Raw genomic sequence first — 16,221 nt, forward strand, 5'->3', positions numbered from 1 at the left:
ATGCCACAGGCACCTGGCGTTACTTATTTTTCTTTTAATAAATAAAATATACAAGGTATATGTATATTTTTTTTATTAAAAGAAAAATAAGTAACGTCAGCAGGTGTCTGTGCATAATGCCATTGTGCACCCTCTATTTTTACTTTTTGATCCTACACATATTTTGGGTTTCCCCTAGCAAATCATGATCACTGCCATTTTTCTATAAAATTGAAGGGTACCCATCTCTTATCCGCAACTCGTCCTATACCACTGAACAGAATTTAATGATACTTTCACAGGTTCTGTACTACATAATGCCATTGTGCATCTCTTATTTTACTTTTTTTTGATCTGGCACTTATTTAGGGTCTTCCGTGGCAAAAACATGGACTTTGCCATTATAAACGTATTGGGAGCGGGGGAGGGGGATCACGGGGGGTATCATTTAGTGAGCTCAGTGTTCACAGTACCTCTTTTTATTTTCTCAAGATTAAGTCAGTTTGCAAGATAATTATGTCAACATGCAATTTCATTCAGTGGTATAAGAGGAGTTGCGGATAATTAAGAGATGGGTACTTCAAAGTGTAACAGACGGACGGATGGACGTACAGCTAGACTGACGGACGTACAGACGGACATCCCGATCCTCAATTTTCAGTCGCCCGCGTGGCGCAGTGGTTAGAGCGTCTGTTCTAGAATCACGTAGTAAGGAGTCGATCCTAACGTCGCGGGTTCGAATCCCACTGAGGGACGTGGAGACCGGTCCTTCGAATGAAACCGTATAAACCGAGGTCCCGTGTCGCAATAGGTGCTGGCACGTAAAAAAAGATCCCTCCCTGCTCAATGGCCCTAAGCGCCGATATAGCCCTCCACCGGCTAGTGGTGGCGTCTCCACATGAGTGAAAAATTCTCAGCAGGGACGTTAAACAACATACAATCAATCCCAATTTTCAAGCGGGGGTAAATAATGTTTATAATGTTGAATTTTTAATTCCATGGGGCCTAAGAATTTAAGTTCGCAAACTTTTTGTATTTAAATTATAGACTCTATATTCTCTAAATGATTGAATACACATGTATATGGGATAAAGATATATTGATTCAAGAGAGTGAATATAGTTGAATTCTCAATACAAAAATACATACGACATATAAATTCCTCGTCTATGCCCTAGAGTTCTAAGTTCATAGACGAATTTATTGACAATATTCACCGGGTGATGCTTTCCTAGATTCCACAGAAACCGCAACTTTACTAATTTTTGTGTTATTTTGTTGATTTGGTCGGTTGCCTTGAGCTAGTACATGTATATCTAGAATTTTTGGGGATCCACAGCAATTGATTGCCTCCCTATATGCATTCAACACATCTTTATTCATAAAACCGTAGACAAAGCTATTTACACAACTGTTTGCGTAAGCGGGTACCTGTAAAGTGCGAAACGAAATAGAAACGAAACGAAACGAAACGAACTGAAACGAAACGAAATCTGCCGAAACGAAACGAAATCTACCGAAACGAAACGAAACCTACAGAAACGAAACGAAATCACGACGAAACGAAACGAAACCTAACGAAACGAAACAAAACTATCAAAATGTTTGGGTTTTTTTTCCAAATCAAGGTACATGTATGTAATTATATATGTTTAACTGCATGTGGACTTTTTTTTTAATCAAATAAAATTTATATATATTGTTAAAGCTCTTGTTAATATAAAATTTTTAATTATTGATAAATTATGCTCCCTTCTCAGTTTAATGATGTATTTACATGTTCACCAGCTGCAAATATGCACGAGCGTACTATGCAAGTATAATTTCAATATGTGCAGTATTTTCTAATTTCTATATCTTACTCTTATTTTCATTCCTTATTTATCTAGATACAATATATCTATCAAAATTGATGTTGTTATATGTAAAGGCTCGTTTATGTACGGGTCGAAATAAAGTCACTGTACTGTTGTATTGTGAATGTCTTAAAACAATGGATAAACCAGCGACTTAGAGTATTTAGGTGTCTGATTTTATTGTTCAGTTATACATGTAACTACAACCGGAATCTTGTGTATCCTTTCTACGTACATACAGTCCTATTTTTATCGAGGTAATTTTCGAGGAAGAAATGAGTGGTTTGCAATAAAGAGGCTCCATATGAGAGACGTCGAAAACGATTTAACTGACAAGAAAAAAGTCTCTCAAAGCATACGATGTCAATTTTAAGTAGGTAAATTATCCAGTAAGATATTAAAAAATATGACATAGGTGTTGGAAGGGGAGCGGGGTGTGTTAGCCCCCCCCCCCCCAACTTTTCTTTTTTTGCAAAGATATATATTATATAGGCATTAACCTTTATTTTGGTTAACCCCACCCCCACCCCCTTTTAATATCCTTCCGACACGTATGCCTATGTATGAGCTTGAAGCAAAGCTGTGGTGCTTGAACTATATACATTTCATATGAAGTAAAAATAGACAATATAATCATTCTGAAAGTTTTGTTTCGTTTCGTTTCGGCAGGTTACGTTTTGATTTGGTTTCGTTTCGTCTTGATTTCGTTTCGTTTTGGTAGGTTTTGTTTCGTTTCGGTAGATTTCGTTGGCAGATTTCGTTTCGTTTCAGTTCGTTTCGTTTCGTTTCGTTTCGATTTCGTTTCGCACTTTACAGGTACCCTGCGTAAGCAAGATAAACAGAAGTTGCATGAACTTCGGGAGGGATTTGTGAATGTTCATCATAAAAAGTAGCCAACACCCCGAAGAGACTGTACATCAGAAGGTATAGAACAAAAACCACAAATGTCGATTTGGTCGATCGTACATCTTTTCTGAATCGTAGCTGTCCAATTCCGTTATTCCAGGAGAATTTTAGTTTCTCTTTGTGCCGTTGTATGAAGACAAAAATCTTGTAATAACAAACCATCGTAACACTGCTGGGGAGAAACAGACAGACAAACAGGTAGGCTACGGAGTACGACTGGCTGACATAACGGTTAAAGACGCACATTTGCATGGTTGGATCAAAGATTAAGGAATCTTCCATACATAGGAGAGGGATTGAAAATAAAAATCCTACGATCCAAACACCAGCAATAATTAACGAAACAGAGGTCTTTGTGTAAATTCTCGAACATAACGAATAATGGCAGATTTTGACATATCGATGAACCGCTATCGTTGACACCGATAAAACCGATGAACAAAAGACGATATTGGCAATCATTCCATTGAATCTACATAATGAGTCGGGGAGTCGGGCACCTTTATTGAGGAGAAAAACGAGATTGAAGGGCAAGAGATAACTTGTGATGAGAAAATCAGCTACAGCCAAATTTCCTACAAAGGTATTATGGATTATTCGGAGACGTCTAATTTTCAGTAATGTCCAAAGGAACAAGGTATTCGAAGGGATTCCAAAAATTAATAATATTATGACAACTATGGTAAAAACAATCACAGCTGTGTCTGATATTTCCCCTTCAAAGTTGACTTCCATTCCACCTGTAGGAAAATCCTGGTTATTATATAACGAGTTCCCGTTTATAAATTGATGAGTGTCGGCTGAGTTTATCTTGACTTTATAATAGCATTAAGCTAACAGGTTCAAATTTTTAAGTAGGCGAAAATATTGATTTGGAATTAAGATTTGACTGCTCCAATCTTTTAAGTTGTCTTTCGCATAGATTATACTGTACTGAATTGTAGCATCCGGGAAAATTAAAAATAAGTATTGATAAGATGTACAAAACTTGCATACATATTAGTTGTAAGAGCATGTTTCCATGATAAAAAGCGCGTACAACGGGTAGTTCGAAGAAACTGGATTTAATTCTGAACAATATTTATAAATTTCATTCAAATTGTGTTAATCTATAACACAGGCGCTTGGCGTTTTTAACCTCTCTTTTCATAAATATAAATATAGCATAGGGGATATTTTTATTTATGAAAAGAAAGGTTAAAAACGTCAAGCGCCTGTGATCTATATATAATAAGGTTTAAGACCATTTCATTTATCGTCCATCTTGTTTATACCATAGGCGCTTGTTTCGGGATGGTGTATTTTGTGTATTATTTGTTTTTCTAGGTGTGTCTGAATACTTTGGTTTATACCATAGCGCTCATTGTACACCCTATTTAGAGAGTTGGGAGGGGAGCTTACCCCAAAAAAACCCCTTAATTGATGAACATTAAAAGAAAAAAAAATCACAAAACCGAAAATCCTAATATAATGTATCCCTGCATGTATCCTATTTCTCGAGAGGATAAGAGATCCCAGGGGGGATAAAGGTTCAAACTTCTTCCAGTTCCAAATTTTATTTATTATTATACAGTACCCTACCCCCCCGGGGGGGGGGGGGGGGGAGCCCCCCCCCCCCCCCCCCCCCCCCCCCCCCCGGGGGTTAAGGTTCAAACTTCTTCCAGTTCCAAATTTTATTTATTATTATACAGTACGCGTGCTACATTAAATTAGCCTTATTTATAACCAAGACTCGGTCTTCCACTGAACATGCTTATATATATTTAAAAATAGTAAAATGTCGTGTTTGGAAAAGAGTGAATTTCAAATTCACTAACCCCCCCCCCCCCCCCCCCGTTCCGGCGCCTATGGGAAGATGAAGATAATTCTCGGGTTCGGCATTCCAATATTGAATCTGCACATTGATTACGAAAGGTTGCCGGTGTTGTCAGTCAAATCAACACTAAATCGTTACCGTAATCGGCATTAAAAACGCCTTGAATCGAGACTGATTAATTTTATTTAGTAAGGTAAATTGTAAAATGTTCTCAATTTTATTTGAACCGTAGGATTGAAAACACAGGAAATCGGCTTGAGCAAACTCGGTCAGCTGTTGGTGTTTACAAATGGAGACGGGATCTCTTCATCACATCGAATTCGGAGTCTCAAATGGAGAATCCTTCATAAATTCCTTTAAACAGAAATTCGGTTTTGTGTGTGTGGCATATAGATCTCGCCAATACTGTAAACAGTGGGTGCTTAAAGCAGGAAAAGCAACATTACTGGTGACTGAACCAGATTCGAGATGTCACCTTGAAAACACTTTAACAGAAAACGTGACAAAAATAACGGCCAACGACCCATTATTTAACTGTTGGTGGACTTTGGAAAGTAATAAAGATCATTACAAGGATTCAGTGTTTAATATTGCTCTTAAAGTGACAGATTTAAAGCAGGTTATCAAAAATGTAGTGAAAGGTGGTGGGGAGGTAATTGCATCACCTCAGATTCTGAAAGATGAACATGGAACAGTAGACATTGCTGTTGTGAAATCTTGTGTTGGTAATGTGTATCATACATTATTAAGTTATAATGACTATTCTGGTGATTTTCTACCAGGGTTTAGCTCACCTAGAAGCAATCTGATTGAAGAGAATGTGAATTGCAATGGCCTTGTGACACACATAGATCATATAGCTTTCGTATGCGAACAAGGCACAACACCCCAAATACTTCAGTGGTACGAGAAATGCTTTAGCATGAAGAGGTTTTTCATCAACAAGTAAGAAATTTGTATTTTCCATAAAACCCCCAATCATTCACATGTTTACATCATGCTCATTTCAGTACACCAGTTAAGCGACTTTTTAAATTTTGTGATCTCAATAAATGGAATCCGAATAGCGTAGAAAATAAACCTTATAATGTGTATTTTTGACATTTTTATACAGCAATGAAGATGAAGAGGAGGGATTTCTGATCAGTGACACAGGAATAGGGATGAGGATGAAGGCGATGGAATACTGGAGATGTTCAGAGACCGGCCTTACCTCAGGGAAAAGTCAAGACTCCATCAGATTTGTCCTTGTAGAGTCCCTAAAGGGCCAAGGTACAGAAGCTAGAGCCAAACTAGTGAATGAATTGATTTAATGTTCTTATTTAATCTGAAAATCTAGAGTAGAGATTTTCACCTTACTTCAATTCTAATTCACCATGTTCACCCATTTGTCTAAAAGATATTGCATGTACAGTTGAACTTTAATATCTCAAACATTTATATCTCAAATACCACGGATAAGTAATTGTTGAAATGATTCAGAAGCCCCAACACAAAATTCTTAAGTATTTTACCCCAAACATCTTGAATCCTCTGATATCTTGAATTATTTTCTCTGTCCCATCAAATTCAAGAAGGTATCTCTGTTGCCACACATAACAGTGAAATTCTACTACATTTAGTTCATTTCATTTGCTTTCATTTTATTTTCTTTCTAAGGAGCAAATCAGGTGGACATTTTTCTGGAGGACCACAGTGGCCCTGGGGTCCAGCATGTGGGGCTGTATACCCCTGATATCATGACAGCCGTCTCCACCTTCAAAGAGAGTGGTGTCCAGTTTGTGGAACCACCCCCAGCATACTACACAGATGTGAGTAAAAAATATTCTCTTTTTTGTATTGGAGAAAATTTTTCTTTTTGTAGTATTTATTGGAATCCCTTCCAGTAATTTTTCCCGGTTTTATCCTGCATTTTTTGAATTACACTCTTGGACTTGTTAAAGCCTTTTTGAAAAGCTACAAAACAATGTGTATTTATTATACATTTTGTCTGAAATAATAATCCAAATAATTTTATATTGATGTGCATTGGAAAGTTTTAACATTGCTCTTTTCAGCTGCAGTTTGCAAATTAGCCATAACAGAGAACATGCCGGATTGACATATAAATTTATATTACTATTTAGCTTTATGTACTTTATATACATGTAGGATGTAAAGCTGTCAGAGATACAGAAAGTGGGATTCCATGTGGAGGATCTCAGAACTAATGGGGTGTTACTAGATACTGAGGCTGATGCTGATCAAGAGCTTGAAAACCCCTGCCAAACTGATAGGTAAACAAAAGTTTCTGTATGAAAGATTGCAAGCACCACATGTACCATATATACCACCAAACATTTTTTAGAAGCAAATTACTTCTAGCTGTATTGATGACTGCAAACAAATCCTTTAGACCTTTAGTGAAAATTGTTGTATGTATGAAACACATCAAAATGACTTATGAAGTTGTGTTTACATAATGGTATGTACACTGTAATTGTTTAAAAGGAGCAAGTTTGATTGTGCTTTTCTTTTCCATGTGTATACTGTTTCCTGTTCCTTCTGCTCATTATCAAATGTTTCCATATTTATGTCAAAAATTGCTATAATCCTTGAAAAAATATTGGAAAATTTCCCCTCAATTTGTTGGTTATTTTGTTTGAGGGTGAGCATAAAGTATTTATATATATATTGTGAATATTTTTTTCAGATACCTGTTACAGAAATTTACAAAACCAATTTTCAGCAAAAGGACATTTTTCCTGGAACTTATTCAAAGAGTAGGAGCCCAGGGATTTGGTGCAGGCAACATCACAGCCTTGTGGAGGGCAGTCCAGGCTTACATGACTGAAAATGGCAGTTCTTGACATCAATTAAAGCATAAGAAAATGAAGTTTAAAACCTTTAATACAAAGTATTTACCTCAGAGTGCCAATAAATCCTGTCTCAGTTATTTTGCATTTGTCTTATATGTGTGTAAAGGGTTGATACCTTGGAAGTACAGAGCAATGCTTTATGCCTTACTGACATTTATATAAATCAAAATGTTCAAAATATGCCGTATATAATCCAAAGAGCCACAAACTGATCATATGAAAACTGTTTCATAAAAGCCTAATACAGCCTTAGTTGAAGGATCATTGATGTTGGAGTTGTGGCTCTTGTCTTAATTTTGCAGCCTGACGAAATGCATATATGTAATAGGAATAAGACATAGATCTAGTATAAGGAATAGCAAAAATTCCATAGTGTAGTTGACATCTTCAGTATTTTGTATTCAAATGCACCGTTACATACAAATTTAAACAAAAAGCTTAAATCTTGTAACTAGTAAAATATTACATTTTAAAATAAATATATTCACCATATTTCACTTGAAGTGTGCAAGATGTGAAAATTTGGAAGGTACGTTTTATTTTAATTCCTGGTGATTATTGGTGCATCACAGAAGTATTAGGAATTCATAACTCAAAATACTTCAACATAATAAAAAGAATTTTTGTTGATTTTTATTTTAAAACATTTTAACAATAACCTTTTCCAATTCAAGATGGCTCATATACTAAAATATATTATACGTATAATTAAAACTCGATCATAGATTGTTCATACATTAGATTATGCACATATCTCAATTAATTAAAAAAATTAATATTCCTTATAAATCAGTGTACCTTACCCAACATTTGAAGCAGATACATAAATTTTCAAATCAATAAATGGTATTTATAATCATGGTAGATAACTCATATGGCAATTGTATTCTGCATACCAAAGCAGGAAGAAAGAATTTTATAAGCAAACTGCTGGAATATGGAATGTTTAAAACGAAAAATATATATACATGTACATTATCAAAGAAAGCTATAATTCTCTTACAATGCATTGAATTTTAGAGTAATTATTATTCATACCATAATAGTTAAATATATCAGATCCCTACTGAGCTAGTCTGTGAAAAAGATTATTTTATTGTCATTTTGAATTTATTTATTTTTCACAAAAGTTAAACAATTTGCTATATAAAACTAAAACCGAAGACAATGTTTTCTAGAATTCTACCTTGAGGGATTTTCTGGACAAAGAAATTGTAATCTGATGTACAACTTATTTAACTCTGCTAGGATATATGTACAAATATATTTTCCTAAAATCACATACAAGATTTTTAAAAGATATTTAGATAATAATAAGCTTTTGACAAACTTCTGGACACATAAAAGAAGACAGCCCTTCACATACATGGTATAAACACACACACAATGTACAAACATCATTGAATATAGAGTGTTTATAGATACCTGTTTGAATATCAACAGATATATAACATTTTCAACAAGTATACATTCCAACAATATTATTTGAATTCTAAAACAGCAGTAAAGAAGAAGAAATTGGATAAATGTATGTCTCTAAGTAATACTACGGTACATGTATGTCCATATGAAAGTCATGTTTCACCTGGAAGAAAAACATGCCAAAATCACATTGTGTTGTTAAAGCTTCACCCCTTTCTCACAAAAAATATTCTAGGATAAAGGTGTGTATGATATTCAGCAATTTGGATTCAGAAACTGGAGTCTTGCAGAAAAAAATCATGGTACAACATTATTCCTGGTATAATGATAATGTACATTAACTATATAATGTATGCAAAACACTTGACCTATATAAAAATATTTGGTAATAATTAATAAATAATCATTTGATACTAAATGAACACATTGTGCATTTACAATCTGTTGCTGATAATGCAAAAAGAGTAAATGACCTTCAATGTATTAACTGTGTACAGTTACATGAGTACATACATGTACATGTATCATATGAGAGTAAAATGAGTCAAAAATGTTGTAGCCATACACATATTCGTACCAGTAAAGCTAATGAAAATCCAATACATGGACAGACTGCAGTTAGCATTGCACAAGCCAGCAAGGTTAATATAAAAAAACCCAGAAGTCTCTGTCGAGACTGAAGCTCTACTGGTTTGTACTTATAGCAAAGGAAGAGAAAAGTACTTAAGCAGTTGGAAATTGAAACTTTTCAACAGCAATAAATAGAATAATGATCCTTGATTAAGTCTCTTTATGTTCTTAGTGCAGTCTACTTACATGCCACATTTATATCATAATCAAACTAAAATTGTATTTGGAGTAGCATTTTGAAAGAATTTCACAGAAATTTCTATTTTTAGTAACCACGGCAACACCGTTCATCGAAATCAAAAACCGATACACAGAATTATATATCTTAGTGTAGTCTGCTTTTGTGCCAAGTTATATTGAAATCAGACTAAAACTGTAGGAGGAGTAGCATTTTGAAAGAATTTCACAGAAATTTCTATTTTTAGTAACCACGGCAACACTGTTCAACGAAATCAAAAACCGATATACAGAATTGTGTATCTTAGTGTAGTCTACTTGTGTGCCAAGTTATATTGAAATCAGACTAAAACTGTAGGAGGAGTAGCATTTTGAAAGAATTTCACAGAAATTTCTATTTTTAGTAACTGCGGCAACACCGTTCATCGAAATCAAAAACCGATATACAGAATTGTGTATCTTAGTGTAGTCTACTTGTGTGCCAAGTTATATTGAAATCAGACTAAAACTGTAGGAGGAGTAGCATTTTGAAAGAATTTCACAGAAATTTCTATTTTTAGTAACCACGGCAACACCGTTCATCGAAATCAAAAACCAATATACAGAATTATATATCTTAGTGTAGTTTACTTTTGAGCCAAGTTATATTGAAATCAGACTAAAACTGTAGGAGGAGTAGCATTTAGAAAGAATTTCACAGAAATTTCTATTTTTGGTAACCACGGCAACACCGTTCAACGAAATCAAAAACCGATATATAGAATTGTGTATCTTAGTGTAGTCTACTTGTGTGCCAAGTTATATTGAAATCAGACTAAAACTGTAGGAGGAGTAGCATTTTGAAAGAATTTCACAGAAATTTCTATTTTTAGTAACCACGGCAACACCGTTCATCGAAATCAAAAACCGATACACAGAATTATGTAGCTTAGTGTAGTCTGCTTTTGTGCCAAGTTATATTGAAATCAGACTAAAACTGTAGGAGGAGTAGCATTTCGAAAGAATTTCACAGAAATTTCTATTTTTAGTAACCACGGCAACACCGTTCATCGAAATCAAAAACCGATACACAGAATTATGTATCTTAGTGTAGTCTACTTGTGTGCCAAGTTATATTGAAATCAGACCAAAACTGTAGGAGGAGTAGCATTTTGAAAAATTGTTTACAGACAGACAGACGGACAGACAGCTAGACAGACGGACGGACGACGGACGCATTACTATCGCATAAGCTCTTCTGGTCTCTGACCAGTAGAGCTAAAAATTATCAAAGAAAACAAAAAATTTAAAGATTAATGTGTCCATAAAAGTTTGCAAAATACCTGATGCATTAAAATTACTTTAATTCAACAATCATTCTTTTAGTTTTACATTTGTATAACATGCTTAAGGCACCATCTGAGGTATATATCCTTTAATACATGTACAGATTTTCATCACAAATGAAATATTAAAAAAAGAAATCAAAATAATTACTTTTCAAAGTCAATTATAAATAAAATGAACGGAATTTTCAAATCCTATCTCCTTCAGCAATATCTTTCCTATCAACAACATTGCGTAATTGGTCCAATGCATCTATGATTTTCTGCTTTGCCTTCATTCTCCCCTCTCCCATGGTTGGATGAACACATTCATTCAGTAGATGTTCTAAATCAAAGTCATCTCGAGCGTAGTTTGGCATATCGTGGAGAAGTCCATCGGGCATGCCTAGATCACCCTCGTTAGCGTATTTAGAGAGGAGATTGCGACAGGCTGCGAAGTAGTTGTGGTCTGACTCTTTATGAGCACAGAGATCTTCTGTTGAGAAAACCAAGCAGTTCTTACCTCCGCAGTCGTCAAATTTTGATTCCAGTAAATCGTCGTATCCTTTGGGTTTAACTGAAAGATTTGCATCATATTATATTAAAAATGTTCAAATCAAGCCTTATTAGAATTTTATACTTCAGCAATGTATTAGCAATGTATCATTTTTTTTTGAAAGATATAGTCTCATAACTGCAACGGTGTGTGCAAACAAATTGAGTGATGCACGTTAGTCGCAGTATGAAAATTTGTTTGCATACACTGTTGCATTTATGAAATTACAATTTATATCTTTCAAAATATGATTCATTGCTTTTATTTACATTTTTTAACTCTCATCTTGACTTAAAATGTGATTTGTATTTTAAAACCAATGTATTATTTTGTGTGTAAACTACCTTTTTGGATGGCCAGTCTATCCACCACTACCACATTCTCTACGTCAATAACCGTAACTCTTCCTGTGTCGTCCACCACTAGGTTTTCGTAACTTAAATCTGTCCAGTATAAGCCATAAGGATTGCCATGATTTGTCAGTCTTTCTGCAATCTTCATTATTTGGTATGCCAAATCAGCCTTTCAGTAGAAATAAAAACAAACGAGTGTTATATGAGGTTTATCTCACAGTTGCTTGATACATGTATATGTATTGCAATGCATAGCATTGCAGTCCATGTTTATTGGCTTCACATGTTAAACTTAAAATATCACAGTTTTCACAAACAAATTATCATGTAAACAAACATTGTTTTTAAGTATTGTGCTGCTGTGTGTTTCCTTTCACCTCTACTGTTAAATCTACATCTATTATATTTTATCATCGCCTATAGATCATATATAATGTCAAAATATAGGATTTGCAAATACATGTACTAGCATTTCAAGAATTTTGAGATTTAGTAAGCATATTTGTACCTTTACTTCATCCCCATTCAATATGATCTGATTAGAAACACATTGAATCTTGAATTTGCATGTTAATATCATTTTTAAAGAGCTTGAAAAGTACATCTCAATGTCATTATATGGACATATATGTTACTTAATATAGAAAAGATCTGTACCCTTTTATGCCATGGTGCATTGTAGTAATTATTTAGAGGCTCTCCTTCATTGCTGACAACAATAAACCTTCCACAAGCTCCGTAGTACTCAGGAAATGGCCAACCTTCACTCTTTGAGAATGTCTGCAATCATAATAGCCGTGATGATGATGATGATAGGTATAAACATTAACAATCTAATTAAAATTAGATCTTTGATCCGCTCCAGTTTGATCTTTGTGTAGCGATGTAACTGGAGCAGATCAAAGATCTAATTTTAATTAGATTGAAACATAAAATTATTGAACTTGAAATTGTGTTATTTACACTAAATGAATACACTGGTATTCATGTTCATGTCTGCTACATTGTTATACTGATAAAATTAAAAGAAAATTGACCTTGGAAAATGGTCATAATACTTAATATTTAATAATGACTTTTAATATATATTTCCATATTTGCTATGCTATTTACTTCACACATGAAGAAAAGAAACATATAAATATACCTGTAGTATAAGAGGCTCCGGATTTACCATAGCAGTTGCATATATCTGTAGTTTATCCCTAAACATCATTTCACGTCGCTCAGGGTAGACCTTTTCTTTATAATATCTATACATTCTGTCTATCAAATTATATGTCGGACAGGCAAACATGTAGTTTAGACCTTTTAGGTGTTTTGGTTGTAATCCCTCCCTCTGAATTGAATTTGTCACTTTCATTTTGTCAAGCACTCTTGCAACATCACATCCAATAGGTCTGTTTGCCTCTGTGCAAATTTTGTTGTCAATATTTTCCCATTCCCTGTTATGAGCTAACTTCTTTAAAATAACTGGTTTGTCTAATCCCTCATGATGTCCTAGATGGACATTCTTTAAATTCACAAAATCTAAAAATTTAATTCTGGACCATCCTTTCATTCTTACCAAACCATCCTTTAAATCCATGCATATACTGTGTCCAAAACATGCTGGACATTTATCAGTCTGTAAATATGACTCCTCGGTCAAGTGATTCTTAGATAGAGATAAAAATAGGCTTCCATAGAGGTAGAATGAAAGGACGGCGGCAAATATAAGAAAGCACTTGGCCCTCGCTGGTAGCCTCCTTAGTCTGAAAGTAGCGTCAGATACAATAGAGTGAACACGAGTCATAGAAGCCTTTGATGGTCCTGATCTTCTATTTCTAATTTCTGCCGAAAGCATGGTTGGAAAATGCCTCTACATGGCATATGTTTGTACTGTTATTTTCTGTAGAGAAATAAAACATATATAAACATTAACATGTATTATGTTAGAGCTTCACATATGCATGTTATGATTGACATAAACAACTTGAAGATACATGTATTGCATTCCTTTCAAAACTAGAACTGTCCAAACGGTACAAAATACCCCCCGCTGGGTTTTTCAGAAGTAAGTTTTTCCATAATAAAGATATATTATATATCACACATGAATTATGAAATTTTCCTTCCAGTGACCTTGAAGTTCCCCAAATGACCTTGGGTCAAAGTCAAGACACACCCTTAGGTCATGGGCAATCTTTGTGTCAAATGAGAACCTACCAAGTTTATTCATAAGAAAGATATGGACCAGACACGTAATTTTACTTCCAGTGACCTTGAACTTCCCCAAATGACCTTCGGTCAAGGTCATGACACACCCTTGGGTCATGGGCAATCTTTGTGTGAAATGAGAACCTACCAAGTTTATCCATAAAAAAGATGTGGACCGGACACAAATTATGAAATTTTACTTCCAGTGACCTTGAACTTCCCCAAATGACCTTGGGTCAAGGTCATGGGCAATCTTTGTGTGAAATGAGAACCTACCAAGTTTATCCATAAGAAAGATATGGATTGGACACGAATTATGAAATTTTTCTTCCAGTGACCTTGAAGTTCCACAAATGACCTTGGGTCAAGGTCAAGACACACCCTTAGGTCATGGGCAATCTTTGTGTGGAGTAGTAGATTCTAATGTCCCTCCGTAAGAAAGATACATGTACGGACCCGGACATGTTTGCACAGACAGACGGACAAGGTGATTCCTATATACCCCCACAAACTTTGTTTGTGGGGGGTATAAAAAGTGAACCAATTTACCAATTCATCATTTCTGGAGTTTTTTGAAACTTATAGGCCTACTTAGAAAGAAAAGATTTTTCAACGCATCATTCACAGTAAACCTTAAATTAGTGTTTGTTGTAAAGGTTGAATCAATGCATGTTATTAATATTTATGCTTGCTGTCAATCATTTTGCCCTATTCTAAGCAGGTCCAGTACAATCACTAGATTTAGCTACGTAGGTAAAATTACCTATATAGACTTATTTACCTAACTCAGGTAGCTTTATTATTTCAATGCAACTTTTCAACATTTTTTGGGTAACTGTCCCCCGTCTTGCGTGTGATGAGGCATGGCTGAGTATGATAGCTTCACATTGTGCTGGATGATTACCAACCTAATATATTGAAGGTGCAACCGTTCGGGCGAGCGCAGATAGTTATTCAGTCTTCATTTAGATTGGGCTCGTCAAACCGCAAGTGACTTTCGGTGCGTCTAAGACTCTGACATCACATGACGTCGTATGCATTTTGCTTTACCAAATCGAAGCCTGAACAGAGCTGATTTTAATGAAGAACTGTTTTATTGACTATATTTTCCTGCAATAAATTCATCAAATCAATGCAAGTTTATTATTCATTTTATTATTATTCTCGCGAGAACATTGCTTTAGCTTCTGTGTACGAAGCTATGCATTGTGGGTCCAAATTACTGCTGAAAAAAATTCTATCAAATGAATGTGCAGTAGTCCAAGTTTTCTCTTCGCCAAAGCATTGTCGTTAGAGCTCGCAGTGAAGCGACGCTCACTGCACTCGCTATTATCATGTTAACCGGAACTTGACTTCTTTGTCATTTCATTCGAGGAGTAACTGTTTTAACTGTCATACATAGCCCCAAAACTTTCAGAACCTTGATTTCAATTGCACAGAAAAAAACATCTCTTCAGGAGTGATTTTTTCATGAATTGCTTTCAGATAAGTTCAAAGTTGAAAATGATCACTGCATCAAACTTCAAAGTGAGATTTTCTGCACATTCTGAGAAAAATGCATTTTTATAGAAATAAATTGATTTGGTAGTAAATTAAGCTACCTCAGGTAGGTAAATAAAGCTAAGTAGCTTAGTAGGTAAATCAAGCTACGTAGCTAAATCTAGTGATTGTACTGGACCTGCTAAGGAAAGATAAAATATCAACTGATCAATATGGAATATAGCTTTTTCTGAAACAATAGCAAAAAATAAATGAGTACAATCATTGAAAAAACTCACTTTGATTTCTACTAGTAGATATATCGTATCAAAATTATCATATGCAATTCAATAGCTTTTAAATTTTGGACTATTTTATTTTTTTTTACCAGGAAAAGATTGGGAGCTTCCGTGTCACTCAATCTCTTTCTTTAGCTACAAGAAAATTACAATATATCAAGCGCACAAAAGAACCACATCAGCTTTATATAGCAGTTAAACCGGAGTTGGTATTCCGATCCGATTAAATTTTGTTGACTGCTTATAAAATCAATAAATTCACCTTTCCTCCCTTTTAGACTATTAATGGGTAAGTTAAATAACAAAATAAAAGCAAGAAGGTATTTTTATTTTGTTTTCAATATCATGGAACATTTAACGAATAAGCGAGAAAATAAAATTTCGCAA

The 16,221-nt window shown here is 34.7% G+C and overlaps 3 protein-coding genes across 5 annotated transcripts; 1 reads left to right on the forward strand and 2 right to left on the reverse strand.

Annotated features, from left to right (window-relative positions):
* Positions 1-2,645: 2,645 nt before the first annotated feature.
* LOC134229773 (melatonin receptor type 1B-B-like) lies at positions 2,646-3,476 on the reverse strand. Its single transcript, XM_062711568.1, has one exon. It carries the CDS (start codon positions 3,474-3,476, stop codon positions 2,646-2,648), a length of 831 nt encoding a protein of 276 aa, XP_062567552.1.
* A 1,147-nt stretch (positions 3,477-4,623) lies between these two features.
* Positions 4,624-7,492, forward strand: LOC134229765 (4-hydroxyphenylpyruvate dioxygenase-like protein). Of its 2 annotated transcripts, XM_062711557.1 has the most exons (6): positions 4,624-4,655; positions 4,790-5,502; positions 5,672-5,829; positions 6,217-6,368; positions 6,709-6,833; positions 7,250-7,492. In XM_062711557.1, exons 2-6 carry the CDS (start codon positions 4,847-4,849, stop codon positions 7,404-7,406), a joined length of 1,248 nt encoding a protein of 415 aa, XP_062567541.1. In that variant the 5' UTR covers positions 4,624-4,655; positions 4,790-4,846; the 3' UTR covers positions 7,407-7,492. The 2 variants fall into 2 exon arrangements, with proteins under 2 accessions (XP_062567541.1, XP_062567540.1); XM_062711556.1 differs by lacking the exon at positions 4,624-4,655 and having other exon boundaries at positions 4,679-5,502.
* Positions 7,493-10,606: 3,114 nt separating this feature from the next.
* LOC134229766 (divergent protein kinase domain 2A-like) lies at positions 10,607-15,983 on the reverse strand. 2 transcript variants are annotated; one of them, XM_062711559.1, is made up of 5 exons: positions 15,924-15,983; positions 13,005-13,748; positions 12,515-12,637; positions 11,849-12,026; positions 10,607-11,525 (listed from the first exon to the last, which is right to left on the reverse strand). In XM_062711559.1, exons 2-5 carry the CDS (start codon positions 13,701-13,703, stop codon positions 11,158-11,160), a joined length of 1,368 nt encoding a protein of 455 aa, XP_062567543.1. In that variant the 5' UTR covers positions 13,704-13,748; positions 15,924-15,983; the 3' UTR covers positions 10,607-11,157. The 2 variants fall into 2 exon arrangements, with proteins under 2 accessions (XP_062567543.1, XP_062567542.1); XM_062711558.1 differs by having other exon boundaries at positions 15,835-15,973.
* Positions 15,984-16,221: the final 238 nt, after the last annotated feature.

The sequence above is a fragment of the Saccostrea cucullata genome, unplaced genomic scaffold (assembly GCF_032062105.1).
Source record: "Saccostrea cucullata isolate Sc308-1 unplaced genomic scaffold, CSIRO_AGI_Scuc_v1 ctg287, whole genome shotgun sequence".
NCBI classification, from domain to species: Eukaryota; Metazoa; Mollusca; class Bivalvia; order Ostreida; family Ostreidae; genus Saccostrea; species Saccostrea cuccullata.

Bases quoted from the DNA above. Each gene is read 5' to 3' on its own strand.
- LOC134229773 (XM_062711568.1), bottom strand. From the start codon at position 3,476: ATGGAAGTCAACTTTGAAGGGGAAATATCAGACACAGCTGTGATTGTT.
- LOC134229765 (XM_062711557.1), top strand. From the start codon at position 4,847: ATGGAGACGGGATCTCTTCATCACATCGAATTCGGAGTCTCAAATGGA. The intron at 5,830-6,216 runs GTACAGAAGCTA...TTTCTTTCTAAG, and splicing joins AGAGTCCCTAAAGGGCCAAG to GAGCAAATCAGGTGGACATT. The intron at 6,834-7,249 runs GTAAACAAAAGT...TATTTTTTTCAG, and splicing joins AACCCCTGCCAAACTGATAG to ATACCTGTTACAGAAATTTA.
- LOC134229766 (XM_062711559.1), bottom strand. From the start codon at position 13,703: ATGCTTTCGGCAGAAATTAGAAATAGAAGATCAGGACCATCAAAGGCT. The intron at 12,638-13,004 runs GTATATTTATAT...TTATGATTGCAG, and splicing joins CGGAGCCTCTTATACTACAG to ACATTCTCAAAGAGTGAAGG. The intron at 11,526-11,848 runs GTAGTTTACACA...CAAATCTTTCAG, and splicing joins TAGACTGGCCATCCAAAAAG to TTAAACCCAAAGGATACGAC.